General features: G+C 39.3%; 1 protein-coding gene across 1 annotated transcript; it reads left to right on the top strand.

The window, feature by feature from the left end:
- The first annotated feature begins 413 nt into the window (after positions 1–413).
- THAP12 (THAP domain containing 12) lies at positions 414–22,954 on the top strand. Its single transcript, XM_040630865.1, has 5 exons — positions 414–563; positions 11,120–11,240; positions 14,586–14,693; positions 18,500–18,536; positions 20,087–22,954. The coding sequence occupies exons 1-5, from the start codon at positions 475–477 to the stop codon at positions 22,018–22,020; spliced, it is 2,289 nt and encodes a 762-aa protein (XP_040486799.1). The 5' UTR covers positions 414–474; the 3' UTR covers positions 22,021–22,954.
- Positions 22,955–24,458: the final 1,504 nt, after the last annotated feature.

Raw genomic sequence — 24,458 nt, 5'->3', positions numbered from 1 at the left:
GTAGCTTGTGCGCAGGCGCACTGCAGCAGCCCGCGCCAGGCCTCGCCTCCACCTCGCCACACCCGGGCCGGCGCGCTTCTTTGCGCGTGCCCGCCAGCGGAGAAGTCGGCGGAAAGGAGGGGGCGGGGAAGGAAGGCTGAGGGAAGAGAGGGCACCCCCGGGCGCCAGGGTGCATTGTGGGAAGGAGGCGGCAGCGTCCCGGGCGGGCGGGAGGTGCACCAGCGGCAGCGGCGGCGGCGGCGGTAAATCCTCCCGGCCGCTCACAGCACTGTGGAGCCGCGTCCCCAGCCCGGCCTCGGACCGCGGCGCCCCTCCTGCCCCTCGCGGCTTCTCGCCCGCCGCCCCTCCCCCCGGCGCGCCGGCCTTGCCGAGCCGGCCGGCCGGCCTGGCTCCCCTCCCCGGCCCCGACGGGCGGGCGGGCTGCCCTGAGGAGGCGGGGAGGGGAGGGCTGGGCCGGCCGGCGGGTGGGCGACGATGCCGAACTTCTGCGCTGCCCCCAACTGCACAAGGAAGAGCACGCAGTCAGACCTGGCCTTCTTCAGGTTCCCGCGGGATCCGGCCAGGTAAGCGGCGGGCGCGGAGCCGGCAGCCCGGGCCCACCTCCGCGGTGCGCGCTGTGCGCTGCCAACCGCGGGCTCCGGGGCTGCGTGGGGAGTGGGCCACGGTCGTCGACCCCAGCCTCGGACGCAGGTGGGGAACGGGCCTTGAGCAGCGGGCCGGTGGGCGCCCGGGGAGCTCGGAGCACGTGCGCCAGCGGGGGCCCGGCGCGACGGGCACCACCCGAAGCAAGAGGCAACCAGGGCGGCGCGCAGGCGGCATGAGCTGGGTCCTCGGCCTGGTTAGCTTTGTGGGTGACCTCGGGCAGGTCGCTTTCCCCTCTAGGCTTTAGTTTTCTCAGCTGTCAAAGGAGGGACTTGGGATTCTGTGGTTGGGGTCAGCAGAGCCCTTTCCTCTCCTTACCATCACCCCCGGGGCAGTGTTTCTTTTTGGAGTCCGGTCATCTTCTTTGATCTCGTCCAGTCACAATTACTTCCTTCCCCGGATTTTTTCATGGTTCAAATTCAGGCTCTGACCGTTACTCATTGTCTCACTTGGTTATTGTGGGGATAACGGAGGGTGGGTGGGGGGATTACACCTGTGGGCGTGGGAATTGGTATTGAAATCTCTTCCTTGAGGTAACCCGCGCGCTCTGACTTCTATTTAAAGAGTGACAGTAGGGACTGTGAAAGTCTGAAGAATTTTCCTTGGCCTCTCTTGTTGATTCGTTTATTTCAAACCAACACTGTGTCCTGAGCACTAGTGTTAGGTGCTGGAAATTCAGATGTGAGTGAGACCGTGTTGCTGCCTGCAGAGAGCTCACAGTCTGTTAAGGAGACAGATACAGAAGGCGATTATAATATAGCATCCTGTTTATTCCACAGACATTTACTGAAGGCCTCCTGTGTGCTAGGCCTTGCTCTGAGCGCTTGGAGTGTACAGATAAATCAAAGCCCCAGCTCCCTAGAAGTTTACATTCTAGTGGAGGAAAACAGACAAATATGTGTATGTAGTATGTCCTATGGTGCTAAATATTATGGGGAAAAGGCAAATGTTGGGGGGTAGAATAAGGAGTAGCAGGGGAGGCACAATTGCTGTTTTAAATAGGGTGATCAGAGAAGGCCTCACTGAGAAGGTGAATTTGAGCAGAGACCAGAAGTAGGTGAGCGGGCCAACCACGGAGATATCTAGAGGAAGAGCATTCCTTCTGTGGAAACAGTAAATGCAAAGTCAGGGCATGCATGATACAGGGACAGCCAGAAGTCCATGGACAGTAGACTAGATTAAGGAAGGAGGGAGAGGAAAAAATGAGACCAGAAGAGTCTGTGTGTTTGTATGGTAGGGGCAAATTGTGTAGGACATTGTGGGCCATGTAAAGCACTATGGCCTTTATTCTGAGAGATACAGGAAGTCATCCAAGGGTTTAGAGCAGAGAGACTATACTTTAAACAGGATCACTGGCTTGTTAGATTGTAGGGAAGACCAGTTAAAGGTAATAGCAGTAATCCAGGTTAGTAGAGGAGGAGGTGGTAAACTGTTGAATTTGAGACATGTTTTGAAGGTGAAGCCCACAGGATTTGTTAATGGTTTACATGTAGGTTGTAAGAGGAAAAGGGAAGTCAAGAATAACTCTTAAGATTTTTTTAAACTGAGTATTCACTGAGCTATGGAAGACTGGGAGGAGCAGGTTTGGTGGGTACATATTAAAAGTTTGGTTTGGGACATGTGGAGTTTGAGGAGCTTAATAAATGTTCAGGAATATCCAGAAATGAACTCAAAATGGCCCATATTTAGATCAGTAATCTAAATATTTTAGAGCTAAAACCATAAAGAGATAGTCTGGAATTTAGAGACTTTTAGACTAGAGATTGTAAATGTGGGTGTTCTCAGTTTATAGAGGGTATTTAAAGTCATGCTCTGGGGTAAGTAAAGCAGAGTAAGTCTGAGGATTGAGGCCTGGGGCATTCCTGGTGTTTGAAGTTCCGGGAGGTAAGGATGAACTAGCTCGAAGAGTGGAGAATAGCCTTTGGGTTCTGTGGGAGCAGAGAAGGGGAACATCTGAATGTGACTGGGCCTTATCCCATTAAGCATTATCTTCCTATTTTAGCCCAAGGGCAATCTTGAGAGTATATTTCACTTGCATAATAAGGGCGATATTAGTTGATTCTGGACCACAGGTCACATGTGTCCGTATACTATAGCGAATGCTCTTTTCATTACACTCCTTAGAGGGGAGGGATTATGACCTGTAGGGGTGTACAGTCTCAAATTTGGAAGGCATTTTTAGATCTAGTGCAGTCTGTCCTGTTTGAGAATCTAACATAAGGATCTTACTTGAGAAAAGACAGAGACACAATTTTGCATTCCACTCTCAAGGTATTTATGGACCCTTTAGGGGCCCTGTGGATTCCGGACAGGTGGGCCTTTGCTAAAACACCTCCAATGACTGTCCTCTGCTTTGTGAAGGGACACTTCAAGATTTTGGACAGCTTTGGCTGTTGTTTCTTCCTTGTATTGAGTGGGAATATGCCTCCCTATAATTTATGCTTTGGGGGTCCTAGTTATATTCCTACAGTCACACTGAGCAAATCTGTGCCATTTTCCATGTCAGAGTCCTTTGACTATTTCAAGACCAAATTATGAGTTTTTCTTAACTCTTTTCTTTTAAACATTTTTATTGAGGTATAATTCACATACCATAAAATTCACCCATTTAAAATGTGTATTAAGTGCTTTAATATACATTATATGGTATTGATGTATATTTTACATTATTAATTTTTAAACATTTTGATAAAATATATAACATAAAATTTGCCATTTTAACCATTTTTAAGTGTATAATTCAGTGGAATTAATTACATTCACAGTGTTGTGCAGCCATCACCACTACCCATTTCAAAAGCTTTTTCATTACCCCAAGCAAAAACTAACCATTAAGCAGTAACCCCTTCCCTCCCCCGTTCCCTGCCCCACCCGCTTTCAGTCTCCATGAACTTGTGTGATCCGTGTACTTCACGTAAATGGAATCATACAATTGTCCTTTATATCTTGTTTATTTTAGTTAATATCTTCAAGATCCTAACTTTTTATCCAAACCAAATCTCCTCCTACTAAGGATTTCAAATTCTTCCGTATTTGACAGTTTCTTCTTTACCATGCTCAGAATTAATTACAATAAAGAAGTAGTTTTCAGCAGGGTGTATTGAATTAATAACAATATTTTTAGGGTTATTAATTATAATTAGTGTTTTTCTTTTTTTGGTAAATGAGTTGTAGGAAAGATTGATAAAAGGTGACATTGCCAACCTATCCTTGGAAAGGTAACTAATATTGTTAACTAAAAATAAAGATAGGATATTTAATGCTATTAAATAGCACATTTCCTTTTTGTTATATTTATAAATTTCATGGACGCTTTTGTAAACAACTATTTGAAGTAATTTAAAATTCAAAAGTGTAGTAGAGGGCACAGTGCAGAATTTCAAAATATAGTACCTTTTATTGGTTCAGAAAAAGTGACATTGGTGTGCTTTTTATATTTTATCTTAATTTTGGTTTTTTTTTTAATTGAAGTGTAGTTGACAATGTTCAGCATTAGTTTCAAGTGCACAACGTAGTGATTCAATAAGTCTATACATTATGCCATGTTCACCACAAGGGTAGCTACTATCTGTCACCATATAGTGCTGTTAACAATACCATTGACTCTATTTCCTACGCTGTGCTTTTTATCCCCATTGCTTATTCTTTCCTTTTTTTTTTTTTAAGCTATAAAATAATTGAATGAAGTCACTTTAGGGCAGTGGTAAGGAGGTCATAGATTACCTAAAATTAAAGTTAAAAGAAAAGAAAACCTGCCTAAGTCTGGATCACCCCAGGATGGCTTGACTAATGCCAAGGCTTGGCAGGAACCTGGGGGCAGCTCATAGTGGAGCTCATCCCCAGGTGAGGTGAGGGTACAAGTAGAGCTAATGAATTGCTCCTATTAGAGTGAGTTGGGTAATTGAAGCCCTCTTCCTCCTTCTCAGGCAGTTAGTTCTAACTCACCCCTAAGGTGTGAGGTCTTCCAGGGTTCTTTTGGCAATTTAATCAAAGTTAATTGAGAGTTGATGTGCTCTGCCTTGTAAAATGTACAACGGTGGTTTTTTGGACTCTCACGAAGGTCCCCCAAAACCCTTTCAAGGAGTCCACAAGGTAAAAACTGTTTCATAATAACACTGACATTATTTGCCTTTTTCATTCTCATTCTTTCAGCAGTGTGCACTGGAGTTTCTGAGGAACTCCATAATGTGGTAACATCATTGCTCTGATAAGTCATCTGTTATATTTTCTAAAATTTTCTAAGTGTGATTATATAGATGCTGGTGTTTGGTAGACATTTTCTCAAAAATGAATGAAAACCTGCTGCTTCAAGGGAAACAATTGACATTCAAACAAAAATTAGAATTTTGGAAAATTTATATGCACCACTTCAAGCTTAACAACTCTCTAAGACTTTTCTGTTGAGATTGGTGGTGATATTGATAAACGTGACTTTTTAAATAAATTGTATAATGGTGGTTTGCATAACTGACTGAACTGATATTTTCCAAATTGACCAATTCATAATTTTACAAAGACATGCACGGATAAAAGCCCTGTTCAAAGTATAAGATACTCCCAACAGATTTAAGTGTAATAGAGTGAAAAGCCCATTGGTCTGGTTTCAGATTCCACATCACAGCTCATCTTTAAGAAACCACCGCTTGTGGAGTTTTTGTGTAGTATTAAAGAATACCCACAGTAATGTGGGTAAGGGAGGAATATTTTAATTACGTTTTTTAACTGCGTAGCAGTGTGAGGCTAGATTTTCTTCATGTGCTTGAACCAAAACCACGCATGGCAGCAGATTAAATACAAAAGCATAGGTGAGAATCTAGCATTAAAGAGATTTGCAAAGATGGAAAACAGTACCATTCTTTTCGCTAGATGTTTTTTGTTTGTTTTGGAAAATGCAGTTATTTTTCGTTAAAATATTATGTATATTAACATAATGGGATTGCAGGTTTTAATGAATTAATAAATATTTTTAAGTGTATTTGGTTTTAATTTCCATAAAGATAAATATTGATAAACAAAAGCTCTTGGGTCCTCAATAAGAGTGTAAAAAGACTGTGAAGTTTGAGAGTCACGTCTATAAAATATGATCTTAAAGTGCTTTCATATCTCATGTAATTTTCCAGCCAGTGCTGTGAGCTGTAATAATAATACTTCTTACAGAATACTCATGTTCTATGTGCCAGGCAGTGTTCTATGTGCTTTATGTAGATTATTTCATTTAACCCTCACAATAGGTTTTAAGATAGTCCCTGGTTTCAGATGACCAAAGCAGGCACAGAGAAATTAACTAATGTGTTCAGAGTCCCACAGAAATATCTAAAACCCCAAGAAATAGGATAAAATATGTAATATTACCCAAACTTATTTGACCATGAAACTTTTTTTATTTTAATGGAACAGTTGACTAGTGTTCCTTGAAATATGTTTTTGGATATGCTGCAAGTAGGAGACCATCAAAGGGAAAAATAAACAAAAAGGCTGAATAGTATTGAAAGGGTGATTAAAATGAGGATTGAAAGTGACCATTGGATTTGGCAGGATTGAAATCATTCATAATCTTGGGGCGCATGGGTGGCTCAGTCGTTAAGCATCTGCCTTCGGCCCAGGGCATGATCCCAGGGTTCTGGGATCGAGCCCCGCATTGGGCTTCCTGCTCTGCTGGGAGCCTGCTTCTTCCTCTCACACCCGCCCTGCTTGTGTTCCCTCTCTCGCTGGCTGTGTCTCTCTCTGTCCAATGAATAAATAAAATCTTAAAAAAAAAAAAAAAAGGAAATCATTTATAATCTGAGCAGTTTCAGCGGAAAAGAGATAAAGCAGAAGTCTCCTCGGAATTAATTGAGGAAAGAATGTGAGATCAAGTGGAGATGGTGAAAATGGGCTCTAGTTTTGCTATGCAGAGGATCCAGGTTAATGAAATTTTTTAGATGGGAGATACTAGGGCATGTTTATACTGATGGTAATAATAAAGTAGGATAAATAAAGGATGTTGAGAGACCAGATACAGAGAGGAAGGGGAGTCTTTCCTATATGTGTGTGTATACATAGTCATACACACATATATACACATCTGAATCAGGAAAAGTTTCCTTCAAGAAGTGACATTTGGGGGCACCTGGGTGGCTCAGTCGTTAAGCGTCTGCCTTCAGCTCAGGGCGTGATCCCAAAGTCCTGGGATCGAGTCCCACATCAGGCTCCTCCCCTGGAAGCCTGCTTCTTCCTCTCCCACTCCCCCTGTTTGTGTTCCTTCTCTCGCTGGCTGCCTCTCTCTCTGTCAAATAAATAAATAAAATCTTTAAAAAAAAAAATGACATTTGAGGGGCACCTGGGTGACTCAGTCTTTTAAGTGTCTGCCTTTGGCTCAGGTCATTGATCCCAGGGTCCTGGGATTGAGCCCTGTGAGCTCCATATTGGGCTCCCTGCTTAGCAGGGAGTCTGCTTCTCCCTCTCCCCCCACTTGTGCTCTCTTATGCACACTCGCTTTCTCTCAAATAGATAAATAAAATCTTAAAAAACAAAAAACAAAAACATTTTCTCTGCAGTGTGGAGAAGGGGTTAGGGAAAGGCAAAGGACCAGTTTGGAAGTGGAATGGATTCAGAGAATCATTTCACTCTGCTAAGGGAAAAGGCTACAGAGTCTGGAGTACAGGGCCCAGAACAACCACAGGGTGAGCTAGGAAAGGGGAGGCAGTGGTCAATTTGAGAGATAATTATGTATATCCTTAAAAGCATTTAAGTATATATACATATGTATACATACACATATACATGTACACACATGTAAGTATGTAAAAAGCTTGTAGTCATATGTAACTTTTTTAACTTTATTGATATAAAATGTATATACACAGGCGATCACAAATCTTAAGTGTTGTATGGCATGTTGGATTTTCAGGGTGACCTGTTCCTGAAACTTTTGCCCAGATTAAAAAAAAAAAAAGAATATTACTAATATCTCAAACTCCCTCTCCCCTGAGGCTCTCTCGGTCATTATGCCACTATCCCTAGTGAGAGCCACTGTCCTACTTGATACAATTAGATTAGTTGGTTATTGAGAATAAGGGAGAGAGTGAGGGAATCTTTTATTGATATATGACATACATAGACAAGAGTGTAAAATTAGAAGTCTAGAACTTGATGAATTTTTATAAAATGAATACCCAGGTAGTGTTTGAGATATAAAACATGTTTCTACCCAGAGAAGCCCAGTAGAGATCCAGTGCCCAAAGTTTTTATTGTGATGTAGTCACATAGACACTCTCCACCAAACGTATGTGAAAATTCTAGACTCCCAGAAGAAAGGCAGATGTTCACTATAAATCATATTGTTAAAAAAATAAATCATGTTGTTTGCACAGTCTAAGTACAATGAACAACCTTATCAGTTAGGGAAAGTTGTTTTTTTTTTTTAAGATTTTATTTATTTATTCGACAGAGAGAGAGACAGCCAGCGAGAGAGGGAACACAAGCAGGGGGAGTGGGAGAGGAAGAAGCAGGCTCAAAGCAGAAGAGCCTGATGTGGGGCTCGATCCCATAACGCCAGGATCATGCCCTGAGCCAAAGGCAGACGCTTAACCGCTGTGCCCCCCAGGCGCCCCCAGTTAGGGAAAGTTTTATGTCAACATAGGGAACTGTTTGTCAACCAAGTTTCTTCCAGGCAGCAGCCAAAAGGCCATCCTTATAAGCAGGCCTTTCTAGGGATAGCAATCTCAGGCCTCCTATATTAACTTTTTTCCTGCATAATCACCATAGATGAGTTTCCTTATTTTTTTTTATGGCATCTGATTTTTTTTTAAGTTTATTTATTTAAGTAATCTCTACACCCAACATAGGGCTCGAACTCATAACCGTGAAATCAAGAGTTGCATGCTTTCCCAGGTAAGCCAGATGGGTGCCTCAAGTTTTGCCTATTCCTGAACTTCACATAAAAGGAATCATAGATGTACTCCTGGCTTATTTTACTCAGCATTATGTTTGTGGGATCTAGCTGGTTCACTCATTCCCATTGCCAAACAGTGCCACTTTCTCATCAGCATTTGATATTATCTCTTTTACATTGTAGTCATTCTTGAAGGTATATAGTAATATTTTACTATGGTTTTAATTGGTACATCCCTGATGACTAATGAGATTGAGCCCTTTTTTTTTTCCATGAACGTTTTTTTCATGTGTATCGGCCATCTGGATAACCTTTTTATTTTAAGTTGCTTGTTCAGGTCTCTGGCCCATTTTTACATTGTGTTGTCTGATTTATTTGTGGGAGTTCTAAATACATATTTTGGAGTCTGTTGTTGGATATATGTATTGCAGATACCTTCTTCCGTTTTATAGGTCGCCACTTCACTCTTCAGTAGGTTCTTTTAATGAAGAAAAGTTATTAACTTCAGAGTAGCCAGATTAATTCATCTTTTGCTCTAGAGTTTGTGCTTTCTTTTGCCTTCTTTAAAATATCTTTGTCTATGCCAAGGTAATGGAGATAGTCTCCTGTGTTATCTTTTAGAGGCTTATTGTTTTACCTTCCATATTTAGATCTGCAGTGCAGTTGGTATTTATTTTTGTGCACATGGTGTGAAAGTAGGAGTCAAGATTAATTTTTTTCATAAGGCCATCGAATTGGCTCAGCACTGTGTATTGAAAAAGACTTTTGTCTTCACTTCTGTGCATTGCTACCTTTGTCTTACGTGTCCATAGCTCTCCGTTTTGTTTCATTGTTTTATCCTTGTGCCAGTACCACACTGTCTTACTAAGCTTTTGTAATAAATATTAATATCTGATAGTGTACGTCTTTCAGCTTTTTTCTCAAGATTATTTTGACTATTCTTGGTCCTTTGAATTTCTATATAAAAAGTTTTAGAATTATCTTGTCATTTCTCCCTTTCTCTGTCTCTCTTTCACACATACACACAAAGAGACATGCACAAAAGAACATCTTGGGATTTGGATTATATGAATCAGTAAATCAATTTGAGAATTGTTATCTTTAGAATTCAGTGTACCAGTCCATGAACTTGTATATCCCTCCATTCATTAAAGTTATTTAAAATCTTTTTTCCATTAGAGGGTCTTGCACATCTTTCTCTAGATTTACTTCTAGATATTGATATGGCAGACATAGATGTAGTTATTTGGGCTATCTGCCCCATCTATTCTTGATCGAATCTGAATGCTTGTAGTATCAGAAAGCTGTTTCAACTTAGAACAGAGGTAATACAGACAGTAGTATTCTGTATGGAAGGTCTTCAGAGATCTAACAATTAAAAAACAAACAGCTGTAGCAGTATGGCAAATTATTTTTTAGTAAGACAGTTTCTGTACTAAATATCTGGATGTCGAAACATGAAATGTTTATGAAATCATATTGCACAACTGTGTAAAAATATTAAAATATGGACATCTTAGGTATCATTACTGTGCAGTAATACTCCTCATTTGAATGAAATGCTGTACAATTTAGGTGTGGTTTTAGTTTCAGTTAGATAATCAGCATTTCACCATGGTTTTGCATATTGAGAGTGGAGGAAATGAAGCGTCAGAGTGTGTGTGCGTGGAGGGGTGAACTGTAATATTAAGACATAGTATAGTATGATGCAATTATAAAATGAATTACGTTTTCAAATTTGTGACTGTGACAGCATTTTTATTCCTAGAAACTTGAGGAATGAAGGAAAGAAAGATCTAGCTGTAAGCTTTAGCAAATTACTTAACATTTCTGTGCCTTCACTTCTTCGTCTTCATACGGGGGATAATATACCCCTTTTGTAAAGGACTTAGAACAGTGTCTGGCTCATAATAAGTACTTAGTACACATCATCATCGGTGTTGTCATTATTATTATTTGTTTTTCTGCTGAGTTGTAAACACCAAAAGGGCATGGACTTTGTCTTCTTCACTGTCTTCAACACCTGTGTACTAGATGGTATGGGTACAACGCCTCAGTCATAGTGCTTGTAATCTAGTCTGTACATACTGTAGACAATAAATCGTGTTCGTAATAAGGCAGGTGAACACGCGCATCATGCTTCTGCAAGAAACTCTAATGATTTATAGAACATCTGTTTACTGATTTTTGGCAATGATAGTGTTGTTTCACATCCTTGTTTTAAGTTGAAATTCTGAGGGGAATGTTATGCAGTGGGTCTCATGGTTGTGCGACTTTTTGCTTGAACTACTGTTAAGTGAGTCCTCTGTGGTGCTAGGAGGTCCTGGGAATTGAAAGACTCAGATGGATGTTCTAGTTGTACAGGTGATTTTGTGCATGACTCTGGGCAAGTTACTTAACCTTGTCTATAACTGAATGTACTAAATGATTTCTCAGGTTTATTCTAGCCCTCATTTTGTTATCATTGAACTTCTCCGAATTATGTTCTGCAGGGAGAGGAGAGCAGGAATCCGTTGTCTATAATATGTATTTGCCTTATAGCTGAATGCTGAAATATAAATGTTGAGCTCATATTTCATAATTGTATTTTGGCTTTATTTATAGATGCCAGAAGTGGGTGGAGAATTGTAGGAGAGCAGACTTAGAAGATAAAACACCTGATCAACTAAATAAACATTACCGATTATGTGCCAAACACTTTGAGACCTCTATGATCTGCAGAACTGTAAGTAATAGAAGTGCTTGAGTTGTTTGCTTTCTCTCTCTCACTCAGTACCTCGTTGGAAATATAAATCTTTATTAATGTTGGAGTGTATCCTTGCACCCCACCCCTTTCTTTAAAGTTGAAGACAAATTCGGAGCTGCATAGTATCTGTTTTGTTCTTAAAAACCTGGGATTTTTTTAAGCCCCCCTGTTTCTGATGCCCCATTCCTGTTCACCAGAGGTTGCCACTTTTACAGTTCTTAACGCAGCCTTCAGAAAATTTTGGATGATTATTAAAGTGTTTGTTTAAGGTAGAGTTTGTGTTATGTGGAGTAGCTTCTCCAGAGCTTTTTTTATGAGTGAAATCTTCATTGAGAAATGGAGCTCTTTATTTTCATATTTTCATATGTACTATTAGAACCAACCCTTAATGTTTATGTGCAAGTTACAACAAGAAGCAAATCTTACATTTAATATGAAAAAAATTTTCCATCAGTAATTTTCAATTTCATATCAAGACGTGGATGTCTCACCTTTACTACTGTTAACTATGTAAATTTGGCCATGTCACTTTCCCTTTCTGGGCCCCAAATTCTAATAAGGAGATTAAACCACATAATTCCTGAGATCTTAAGATTTTTAACCCTCTGTGATTCTGTTGTTGCTGTGACTTAAAAGAGACACAAATAGGGCAGATTTGATTGAAATGAAACAGACTTGAAACACTTTAAAAACTCGTTAGGAAGACAGTTTTGTTAAATAATATATTCTTGTTTAGGTATAACTGATGTATCATCTCAGATATTGGGATAGACATAAACTTGATTTGAAGATACACTATATATTGTTATGCAGCAATTTATTTTGATATTTTTTTCAGATACATTTTGCAGAGGCATCAGAAAACTAAAGAATGATTGGGTTATTTTATTTCTCAAAATTAATTGAAGCAGATACTTGTGAAGTCATTGGGAGGTGAGCCAATTCCGGTTCAACAGTTTAATCACAAATATTTGAGGGATATTTTTGCCTTGCTTTGTTAAGAGGGTAAAATGATCAACCAAAATAAGGTATTTCTTATGTTTAAAAGGCAAACTACTTTTATGTTCTTGACATTAAGTAAAAATATCCCAAATTATTATTTTAAATATACAAGCCATATACATTTTTATTTTAGAAATAAATATGGTCTCTTTATTAGACAATTCCAGTAAGATTAATGTGAGAAATGTAAAATTATAGTTCACTCATATTCTTGTTTAGTCAGAGCACAGGACAGAAAGATGAGCTGTTTTTGCTTTTTAAATTTTCACATGATTCTTCCGTCTTGAATAAGTTAATGCAAATACGAGAAGATGTTCTTTCTACACATGTAGAAGAAGATACTGCTATTAAAAACTGGCTTATACGATACGTATATCCAAATGTTTGAGAGTTTTGACTTCATTAGTTTGGCGTTGAAGGTTTCATCAGTAAACATTCATGGCTACTTCAACCAAAGCCAAATAATTATCTTTGATGCGAGAGTGAGAACACTGCTTTATGCTCAAACCTTAGTTCAGCAGTTAAAGATTAAATCTTGAAAAACTGTCATGCACATAAATCGAATATAGCTCTTTTTTGCATGTGAACTTTTAAGTCAGTATTTATAAAAAGTAACATGTTTTTAATTCATGTTCTGCTCTTTGGTCTGTAATATCTTTATAGCAAATTAGTTTGATTTGAATTTAAGAAACACATTAGGAATGTTTTATCCCTCCTCTCCTTATTTAATAATTGGTAAGATATAAAGAGTTGACTGTGTTTGTGTATGTGTGACATGTTTGCTAAGCGGGAAAGATGCGATATTTGGGGTATAGTACAGTTTTTGCTCCCTTCAGTGATTGTTTCCCTAATCAATCTCTGATTCAAACTTCCTAGTAGACTCAGGATAATTGGTCCAGCACTAGAAGCTGAGTGTCATTAAGAAAAAGATTAAAAAAAAAAAAGTTTTCTTCTTTGTGTTTTCCATGAGATATGGGGTTGAACTGGAAAATATTGAATCTGAATAGAAACTCCTCCCAGATGTGTTTAACAACTCTTTAGATAAAACCCGAGATAGTATGTTCCCTTTAGTTATATATTTTTTCTTCATATCCTTCTAACCTTCCTTCCCTGGGTGAAAAAAATATAGGAGTTGTTGTTTGTGTTTGATATATACTTTGAACATGCTTTATAGTCAGCTTTGAAACAATCACTGCTCCCGAGTGAGCTTTTTAAAAAGAAGAGTGTTTATCTTTATCAGTGCAGACATGTGAAGAAGTTAAAGGCACTGTTTCTTTGGACTAGCTGAGGGGAATATATGCAGTTATTCATCTGTTACTCTTACTGTTAATAAACTTCTTGTCCCTACCTGACCTCTGGGTTGGCTGTTGAAGACTGTCAACATCTAAGTATGCATCCAGCTTCTAGCCAGGTTGGGTTAGGTTAACAGGGATTAGAATAGAGAATAGTCATCCTTCAGTGATAAGAACATTAGAATTAGAAATTTAGAAATACGTAGTTCAGTGTTTGCAAAAGTCCGATTATGTATATCACAGTTATGAATGAATTCAAGTGGCACATGAGTCAATTTTTATTTTAGGAGTTTCACAGTATGTCTTAAAAATATAACTAGCTCATCAGAAACATTATTTTATAGTTTGCATTGCCTAAGACAGTGCTAACTTAAAAAATGAGTGGATTATGTAAAAGTGCACAAGCATTATCATTAGTATGTGTATAATTTCATTTTGGGAAATACTGGTCTAGTTCAATACTTGAATTTTATGCAGAAGAGGAAAGTGAGGTCCAAAAAGGGAAAGTATTTGGCCAGGATCTCATAGTAGCTGGTAGTTTGGACTTGATCCTAGGTCTCCTGGGTCCCACCTAGCCCAATATTATTTCACTATACCTTGATGCTTCTCAGTAATAGTAGTGGAAGTGGAGTGAACAGCAGGTTAAGAAGGGAAGAATTATTAAGAACATACAAAGGGATAGCTTGAGAAGCTTTTGTGCCTACTGTAGATTTGTGGGCTCATTGAAGGGAGAACAGATGAAGTCACTGGGAGGATCAATTAGAAGTATATATGCAAGATGCAAATACATTTTATTTTTTATGCCTACCATCAATTCCATTCCTTTTTTAAAATAGTAAGATTGCCAGAAGGGCAAATGCAAAGAGTTAGAAATAACAAGCTAATCTGGACTGACATCGTCATTCTGCAAGTCTTTACACTTTAGAGCTGGAGTTGAAGGAGTCCTGGGGAAGTCATTACTGTAGCATTTTCTTTATGTGTAATACATTCTTATGGACTGTCTCTGAATTAACACATTTTTCTTTTTCAGAGTCCTTATAGAACAGTTCTTCGAGATAATGCAATACCAACAATATTTGATCTTACCAGTCATTTGAACAATCCACATAGTAGACACAGAAAACGAATAAAAGAATTGGTATGTCAGCGTGCTTTCGGCTTTCCCTGTAATACTGTGAAATCAAGTATAGATGCATTCATGTTAAAATTGAACCCAAGTTACTCTCTATTTCAAAGGTAGCATGGGAAGCGAATGCTGTAGTTGTTGAAGTAGCATGGATACAAGATGATTAGTTTTGCGCTTAAATTGGAAAATCTTTCTCAAGTTTAGCCCATTGATACTTATTGATTTGGGCCAAAACATGCTGTCAGTTATAAACCACTAGCACATTCCCTTCCTGGGAAGAAAAAAAAAACAACAACAACACTACCTTTTCTTTTATAGTAAGGAAAGTGGACCTGAGGGATATTTCCAGAATTCAGCACAAACGGATAAAGAAAGGGAAAGTATAAAAGTTAAGACATGGATACTTTTACCTAGAGGTAATGGTTCTATCACTATTAAGTACTGACAGGGTTAGAAAAAGCTTTAAAGTCCTTTTATGCATGTTTTTATATTCCTTTGATTCCCTTAGTTCTAATGATTGAAACCTGGTTTTTTTCTTGACATTAGGTGAACAACAATGAATTACTGAGACTCCTCAGTCTATGACTTTCTGTCATTGTTTCCACCAGCAAGACCCTTATTTTATTTTTCTTCCTCCTTCTGCTATTACCATTCCCACTTCCACTCCTTTTGGTATCCATGCTAGTGTATTTAATATATGCCATTTCATTTTACCTACTGTGTGCTTTTTAAAGACAACATTTATCTAATTTTCCTCATTTTTTGTTTCTGTGTTTACCTTTCATATTTAGATCTTTGATCTATTTGGTGTTTGTATGTCAATGTCTTACTTTCAAATACAGTGATTTCTTAACTCTTCTTTTTTAAAATTGTCTTAGCTATTTGTGGACCTTTATCCCTCCAGAAAATCTGAGAATTCTTTTGTCAGGTTATAGAAATTGTATGGGGATTTTCATCATGAATGCTTTGAATTACCATCTTTGCAGTATTAATTAGTCATATCCATAAACAGAAAAAAACAGCTATCAAGTAATAGCAGTCATTGATAAAACTAAATACTAGTTCTTTGAAAACACTATTAAAATACTTTTAGGGGCACCTGGATGGTTCAGTTGGTTAAGCGTCTGCCTTTGGCTCAGGTCATGATCTCAGGATCGAGCCCCAAGTCGGGCTCCCTGCTCAGTGGTGAGTCTGTTTCTCCCTCAGCGCCTCCCCCCCAATCTTGGCTCGTGCTCTTTCTCTCAGATAAATAAATAAAATCTTTAAAATAGAGTAAAAATTTTAAAATACTTTTAGGAGTGCACAAAGTAAAAAATTTGAAAAAACTTCAGGGTTTTTGCTGCAATTCTTTAAAAAGAACAATATGTACATTCTTCCTTAAATTACTTCCTAAATACACAATGGTTATCGTTGATATAGATTATGTATTCTGGTTGAGATTGTTTCTAGCAATTTTGAAGACCCCTTTTTATTATCCTAATATTCCACCAAGTTCATCCTCCAAATTTGCCTCTTCTTCCAATCCTCATAATTTAAAATTTTTCTGTTGCGTGTGTTATTGCTTAGTCGAGATCCCTAAGAGTACTGTGTTGAACAATCCCAGGAATGTCACAGCTGGTACATTTGTCTGGTTGCATTAAGTGTGACATTTGTTATTACCGTTAGATAGTTTTTGTCAAGTTAAGGAAATTCCTTTTATTCCCTTTTAGTCCTCATAGTCAGAATTTTTATCGTAACTTCTTGAACTTATCAGAAGATTTCACTGCATCTGTTGAGTAGAAAAAGTTCATGATTTTTTTAAGGCAGTGAATAACATGGATGGATTTTCTAATGTTGAACCATCTTTGCATTCCTGTGATGAACCCTAATTGATTGCAGTATATCTCTCTTCATTTGTTTGATTTAGTTGGTTAATCTTTTATTTAGGAGTTTGCGTTTATAATTTTAAGTGTTGTCCTCTAATTTTCTTTTTGTGTACTCCTCTTATGCAGTTAGGATATCAAGGTTCTGTTAGCCTTATATAAAATTGTTGGATAGCTCTCCTTTTTCTAGAGAAACTTGTATAAGGTATATACTGTCTGTTCTTGAAAGTTAAGCCATAAAACCATTAGAGGGCTTGGGGTGGGTGAGGGACTATTTTGATTGCCATTTTGATTTATTTATTGGTTTTCTCTTCTTGTATTTCATTTGTTTTCAACAGTTTATGAACTGCAGCTAGGATTTTGGAATGTTTGTTTTTTTCTGAACCTAAGATTATCTTAATAGTCCTTGCAAAGAAATAGTAGTTAGTTTTACCAATGATTGCTGCAGTTGTGAGGTATTTTATTGTTTTTTTTTTTTCTTGATTTGAGGGATTTACTTTTTAGCTCTTCTTCTAGCTTCTTGAATGTTTGGCTCATATTTGTGTATACCCAAAGCTGTAAATGTCTAAGTGTGTTTTAGCTGTGTCCCGCAATTGTAGACATGTAGTGCTTTCATTGATTAGCCAGGAGTGTTTTGTAAATTCCCCTCTTTCTTTAACATAGGATTATTTTGTTTCTAGTTTCCAGGCATGGATTTATTTTTTTAAACCATATCATAGTTTTTATTTGGAGTGTTACTAGTGATACGTACAGGATATATACAGTCTATGTGATACTGATTCTTTCTAGTTTTTGCATCTGTTATTGCTATTGAAGTCTGAGGTCAGCCTGATTCTTGCTCCTTTTTAGATGATCTGCTTTTCTCCCTCAAGGTCTTTTGTTTTTTTTTCTTTATGTTTGGCATTTTAAATTTTGCTAAACTGGGTCTGGATGGTTTTTTTAAATTATCTGGATTGACATCTTTAAGTTCTGAGAAATCCTGTTTTTATTTCTTCATTTCTTTCCTTCTATTTATTTATTTGTTTTTCTGAGACTTCTCATAGATGCATGCTTGACACTCCACAACAGTCCTCCACATCAGCATTCTTAGTGATACGTACCAGGGGTGAGGCGCTCAGCCACTTCCCACCCTGTAGCTATCATTCCCTTGTATTCTGCCCCTTGGGAACCTCAGATACCTTATTGCAGACATACTCTTCCAGATCTGCCATCCTTGCAATTGCAGCTCACAGGATAAGGAGGGAATGTTCCAGATTGACTAGCCTGCTGACATTTCTTGTTAGCGGTATCATGTTCTCATGCTGCCTAGCAGGTACCCTGCTAACTCCAGCTGTCATTGGTACTGCCATTTGCCTGCCCCAGAATAGTAACGGGGTGGGTTGTGATTTAAGCATTGTGGGGGGTTAGAGGGAGAGAAGAGGACACAGCTGGGAAGTTCTTCCTTGGTCTAACCCTGTATATATGTGCTACTTGGCCCTCTATGCTGTGTGCATCCATTTCTCTTCCATACTGTCACTGTGTTCCTCTTCGCTTCCCAGGGATTTTTCATAGCCTTTATGTTAGGTTCTGGGATCCAGCGAGTCTCTCGTACATGGCATCCCCCGGGATTGGGTTGAGGGGCCATAATTTGTGACCCCTTGGAGCGCGTCCTGTACTTCTGCCTTTTATTAGCCGGCAAACACTTGTAACCCAGTTGCGATGATTTAAGTATAAAGGAAGTTAAACAATGTATTCTTTCCCCTCCAGTATTTCATTATGAGCTTGGAGTCATTAGTAAATTATAGCTTTGGTTTTTCTGTCATCTGTATGTTTGAAGAATGTTTTCCTTATAAGGAATTTATGCTCTTGAAGGAATTAAGTTTGAGTCAAGATATGCTTTCTACTTCTGAGTCTACAGTGATGTGCTGGAGTTCAGTTTTCTTTAAAGGTGTTTTTTTCTTTTTTCTTGTCATTTAGAGTGAAGATGAGATCAGGACACTGAAACAGAAAAAAAGTAAGTGATAGTGTTAATGACTCAACTTCTGAAGGCCTTTTAAAAAGGCCTTGGCCTGGTAAGGACAAAGAATTACGTTCTACGTCCAAAACCTACCGTGAGAATGATGTAAGCGTGTGCTAGGCTTCGTCCCATGGTCTGGAATTGTCTGTGAGACTAAAGTGTTCGTTGAGTTTCTTGATTGAGTGCTACCGTGCCCTACACTTTGCCTTCTCGCCACTAGGGCTGTGCTGTCGGTGTGGCAGGAGTGGCAGACGCACGGACAGAGTGTCCCAGGGTAGGGAAGGACAGGCGGCAGGAAGGACAAGAGCAGTCTTCATCCACCCAATGTGTGGTGCGCAATAAGTTCTTGATACGTTTTTAAGGACTAAATGCTGTGGGAACACTTATCCTAATAGAGAGTGGGAGTCAGAAGCCTTCCTGCAGGTACCGATGCCTGACCTCTGTCACCAAAGAACGAAGACTAGAAGTTGTTTTTGTTCTTGTCAGTGATTGCTATTTTTTCTCCTTTCTCTGTCTCCTCCTCCTCCTGTTCTATTATTATTAACAGAACTCTTTATGTGTTCTGTGTGCCGAGTCTTTATTCTAAGTGCTTTACTTAATTGACTTAATTCTCACAGTAGTCCTGAGGCAAGTACTATTATTTTCCCCCCTCTGTAGACGAGGAGACCTGGGATCAGGCAAAGGAGGGATGAATATTCTGTACAGAAGTAGAGTGGCTTGAAGCAGGGTGCCGGATTTGGGCAGTGACACTCATTTTGTTGTTGGAGCTTCTAATGTCCCGTGATAATTAGAAAATGAGCATAGAGGGGACCACAGGATCCAGGACTTGCAAGGTTGTGTGTATGACAGTGGGCAGGGCACTAACCTCAGAGCCTCAGTTTTCCTATCCAAATACAAAGAGATTAGGCTGATACTTCTAGTAGTCTAATATTAGCCTGAAAAATTGCCTGAATATACTTTATGTTTTATTGGCTTGTATAACTCTCCTCTTCCATATAAAAGTGTAGCTTAATTTCGCAGAAGCTGCATCACCTTGGACCTTGGAGCCAAACAGGCTTGGATTTGAATTTTGCCTCCATCCTTCTAACCACATCTGTGACCTTGGGCAATTATTTACTTTCCTCATTTGTCAAATGGGGTTGTTAGCACCTGCCTGTAGAGGGAGTAATGTGATACATATAAAATGCTAATAAAATGCCAATACAGTGCCTCAGTAAATATTCTCTTCCTTTTCTTTTTTCTGAGGGCACAGACTGTTCTGCTCTGTATATGTTTTCTGTGATGTTCCTTGTTAAGTTTATAAGAAATCATTTCTCTCTTACAACATTTACGTGTAGGATTAACATATATCTGTCTACGGTTTTTGTCTCCTCCTCTAGAGTGTGTCTTATTGTGACCTGTGTCCTAGTCTGTGGTCCAGTAGGTGCCCTGTGAATGTTGAATGGATGAGTTTGTGAATTTTAAATATTTAACCAATCAAAAATGTAATTTTGTATTTGTATGGTTCTTCATGAGCCTGTTTATAAAATTAATTCTTTGTTTTCCAGTTGATGAAACTTCTGAACAGGAGCCAAAACATAAAGAAATAAACAACAGCAATGCTCAGAACCCCAGTGCAGAAGAAGGGGGTGAAGAACAAGATGAAGACATTTTACCTTTGACTCTTGAAGAGAAAGAAAACAAAGAATACTTAAAATCTTTATTTGAAATTTTGATTCTTATGGGAAAACAAAACATACCTCTGGATGGGCATGAAACTGATGAAATCCCAGAGGGTCTCTTTACTCCCGATAACTTTCAAGCACTGCTGGAGTGCCGGATAAATTCTGGCGAAGAGGTTCTGAGAAAGCGCTTCGAGACAACAGCAGTTAACACACTGTTCTGCTCGAAAACACAGCAGAAACAGATGCTAGAGATCTGTGAGAGCTGCATTCGGGAGGAAACCCTCAGGGAAGTGAGAGACTCTCACTTCTTTTCCATCATCACTGATGACGTAGTGGACATAGCAGGGGAAGAACACTTGCCTGTGTTGGTGAGGTTCGTTGATGAATCTCATAACCTGAGAGAAGAATTTGTGGGCTTCTTGCCTTACGAAGCTGATGCAGAAATTTTGGCTGTGAAATTTCACACTACGATAACCGAGAAGTGGGGGTTAAACATGGAGTACTGTCGTGGCCAGGCTTACATTGTGTCAAGTGGATTTTCTTCCAAAATGAAAGTTGTTGCTTCTAGACTTTTAGAGAAATATCCCCAAGCTGTCTACACACTTTGCTCTTCCTGTGCCTTAAACATGTGGTTGGCAAAGTCAGTGCCTGTTGTGGGAGTATGTGTTGCGTTAGGAACAATTGAGGAAGTTTGGTCTTTCTTCCATCGATCTCCACAACTGCTCTTGGAGCTGGACAATGTAATTTCTGTCCTCTTTCAGAACAATGAGGAAAAGGGTAAAGAACTGAAGGAAATCTGCCATTCTCAGTGGACAGGCAGGCATGATGCTTTTGAAATTTTAGTGGACCTCCTACAAGCACTTGTTTTGTGTTTAGATGGTATAAATAGTGATACAAATATTAGATGGAATAACTGTATAGCTGGTCGAGCTTTTGTACTCTGTAGTGCAGTAACAGATTTTGATTTCATCGTCACCATTGTTGTTCTTAAGAATGTTCTATCTTTTACAAGAGCCTTTGGGAAAAATCTCCAAGGGCAAACCTCTGACGTCTTCTTTGCAGCCAGTAGCTTGACTGCAGTGCTGCATTCACTAAATGAAGTGATGGAAAATATTGAAGTTTATCATGAATTTTGGTTCGAAGAAGCCACAAATTTGGCGACTAAACTTGATATTCAGATGAAACTGCCTGGGAAATTCCGCCGAGCCCAGCAAGGTAACCTGGAATCTCAGCTCACCTCTGAGAGTTACTATAAAGAAACTCTAAGTGTTCCAACAGTGGAACACATTATTCAGGAACTGAAAGATATATTCTCAGAACAGCACCTCAAAGCTCTTAAGTGCTTATCTCTTGTACCCTCTGTCATGGGACAGCTCAAATTTAATACGTCCGAGGAGCACCATGCTGACATGTACAGAAGTGACTTGCCCAATCCCGACACACTCTCCGCCGAGCTGCATTGCTGGAGAATCAAGTGGAAACACAGAGGGAAAGACATAGAGCTTCCATCCACCATTTATGAAGCCCTGCATCTGCCAGACATCAAGTTTTTTCCTAATGTTTATGCATTGCTGAAAGTCCTATGTATTCTTCCTGTGATGAAGGTTGAGAATGAACGCTATGAAAATGGGCGAAAGCGTCTCAAAGCGTACCTGAGGAACACTTTGACAGACCAAAGGTCGAGTAACTTGGCTTTGCTTAACATAAATTTTGATATAAAACATGATCTGGATTTAATGGTGGACACATATATCAAACTCTGCACAACTAAGTCAGAGCTTCCTACAGGTAACTCAGAAACCATTGAAAGCACCTAAGAGACTTGTGAAGTAGGCTTTCTCTTATGTTTGCTATTTGGAAAAACCTGTAAGAAATTTGAAAGCATCTTACAGAAAAGCTGTCAGGTGTACGTAGGCCACTTAATCACTGAATATCTTGACCTGTCGACCTCTCATTGGGTACATTAGCCATTGATAATCTGCCTGTTTAAATGGCCCCTGTTTAAATTCTCATGCTTTGGAGACATACCTGTTCTTCCAGAAGATAGCATTGAAAGTGCCATATTACACTTCTACGGAATCTCTGCTAATGGCACTTGGGAATTGTTTTAGTTAAGTCATTTTAGACATAACATTTATTATCACTGGATCCAATTGTCGGGTATTGAGTTATCAGTTCTCAGAAGATAAAGCTTTGGAAGAGGTGTGGGAGGAAGGAATACATTTTATAAAATGTTACAATGAAGCTCAAGAGTGACCTTTGACTAGTAGGAGCGTTAGTATGTTAAAAATCTGTAACAGACGGTTAAGGGAGTTACCAGACAGAGAAACAGGGAGCTTGCCAGCAAGGATTGCAGTAGAGATTCTGTCTTTGTCAACTGAACTTAAAGGAACAAGTTACAGTTTGAGTGGGAGAGCCTGCCATTGTTCCACATTGGGTTGTTGCTGTTTACATTCCTTCGTTGAGCCTACATCTTCACAAGCTCTTTAGCAAGCGTATGTTGAACACCTCTGTTCATGGTCAAGACAGGATCAGAGGCCGTGGATACTGACAACTGATTTGTCTGTTTTCCTCTTTTTCCATGACTATATCTACTGCCTCGTCTTGATTTATAAACAAAACCTGGAAAACCTGCAAAAATGAGTGTTTTGTGGTTTATCTAGGAATAATACAGAAAATATTGCTGTTATTTTTGGTGAAGAAAATCAATTTTGTATAGTTTATTTCAACCTAAATAAAATGTGAATTTTGTTTAAAGTTCAGGTACATTATTTTTGGTGGGGGACGAGATGGGTTCTTGTGGGAAATTCTTTTTATCACCTTCACAATTGAAGATGGGTCTTTGGGGGGTGGCGGTGGTATATGGTTTACTATCTGGGGTATAGAAAAGACATTTTAATTAAGAAATTTCTAAATAATAAGGTCTGTCTAACTGATGTTTTTAAATTTTATGTGCTGTATGACCCCGTTACAAATTTTCAGGGCTTGCGTACTTGTTAATAGCTAAAATGTAAACGAATTAATAGAATTGCCGAGATGTCCTTGAATTATTTTATGTTGGGATATGTTAGTGTCACTTGAGTTACAGAAAACAGAATGGGGTGCTTTTGCAGAGTGCAGGTCTTAGCGATAACTGGCAGTGCTTTTCCCTGTCAGGGGCAAGGCTGGCAGACGTGTCAGATCAACATTACCCATTCAGGGGTTAGGAAAAAGATAACAGTTTATCTTATAGCCAGAGCTCTAAGAGGTGCCTCTGTCTTGTGCAGAGAGCTGATCAGGTTCGTGGTGGCAGGGTGACAATGAAGGAGACAGAGCTGGCCTTCTAATACCTGCTTCTAGTTCTTAGGACACTTAAGAGTGGTGTGACCTTGGGGCCCCTGGGTGGGGCTCAGTCAGTCAGACATTGGACTCTTGATCTCAGCTCAGGCCTTGATCTCAGGGTCATAAATTCAAGGACTGCATTGGAAAAAAAAACCAACCAAACAAACAGTGGTGTGACCTTGGTAGATTATTTGACCCGGCTATGTTTCCTCAGCTATAAAAACCACACTAGGGTTGTGCTATGAAGGGTAGATAATTTATCATCAATTACCTATGACTGCTTAACAACACCCCAAAACTTCGTGGCTTAAAAAAACAGTTTATCATTCTCAGTTTTGTGACTTGGTTGAATGGTTCTTTTGCCAGTGTCATGTGGGTACTCTGCATTCAGCTGGCAGATTGGCTGGGGGCTGAGCGGAACAGCTGGGCCTCTCCGTGTGGTCTTTTATCTTGGGCTTAGGGCATAGTGGTCTCAGGACCAAGAAGGCAGAGGCAGTAGCTTCAAAGCCTGAGCTCGAGAACCCACAGAACATCACTTTCACCACATTCTTTTGGTCAAAGCAAGTCATAAGGCTGGCCCAGACTCAAGGGGTGAAGAAACAGACTGCTCGTCTTGATGAGAGGAGCTGCGAATACAGCCCTGGGTGCTGTCCACCATAGTGATGTATGCAAAACAGTCCTGCAACTAGCATTGGGTACGCTTTTAGGGTGCCCATTGTTTGTTTTTATAATCTGTATATGTTCTCTAAATTTGGGAATTTATTGAAAACCCCCAAACCTTAATTTATTAAGGCATTTTCACAAACATGTTTGAAGATAGATTGAGTCATTGGTGGTGTCCCCACACATAAAACAGATGGTTGCTTTTGCAAGATTAGATAGAAAGTGGTAGGTGTTGTGACTGTTTATTCCACAAGTATTAGATGAATGCCAA

This window comes from Ursus maritimus, unplaced genomic scaffold, assembly GCF_017311325.1.
Source record: "Ursus maritimus isolate PB19 unplaced genomic scaffold, ASM1731132v1 scaffold_16, whole genome shotgun sequence".
Classification (NCBI taxonomy): Eukaryota; Metazoa; Chordata; class Mammalia; order Carnivora; family Ursidae; genus Ursus; species Ursus maritimus.
Note: the sequence above shows the minus strand (reverse complement) of the source record. Positions and strands in the feature narration are given on the sequence as shown.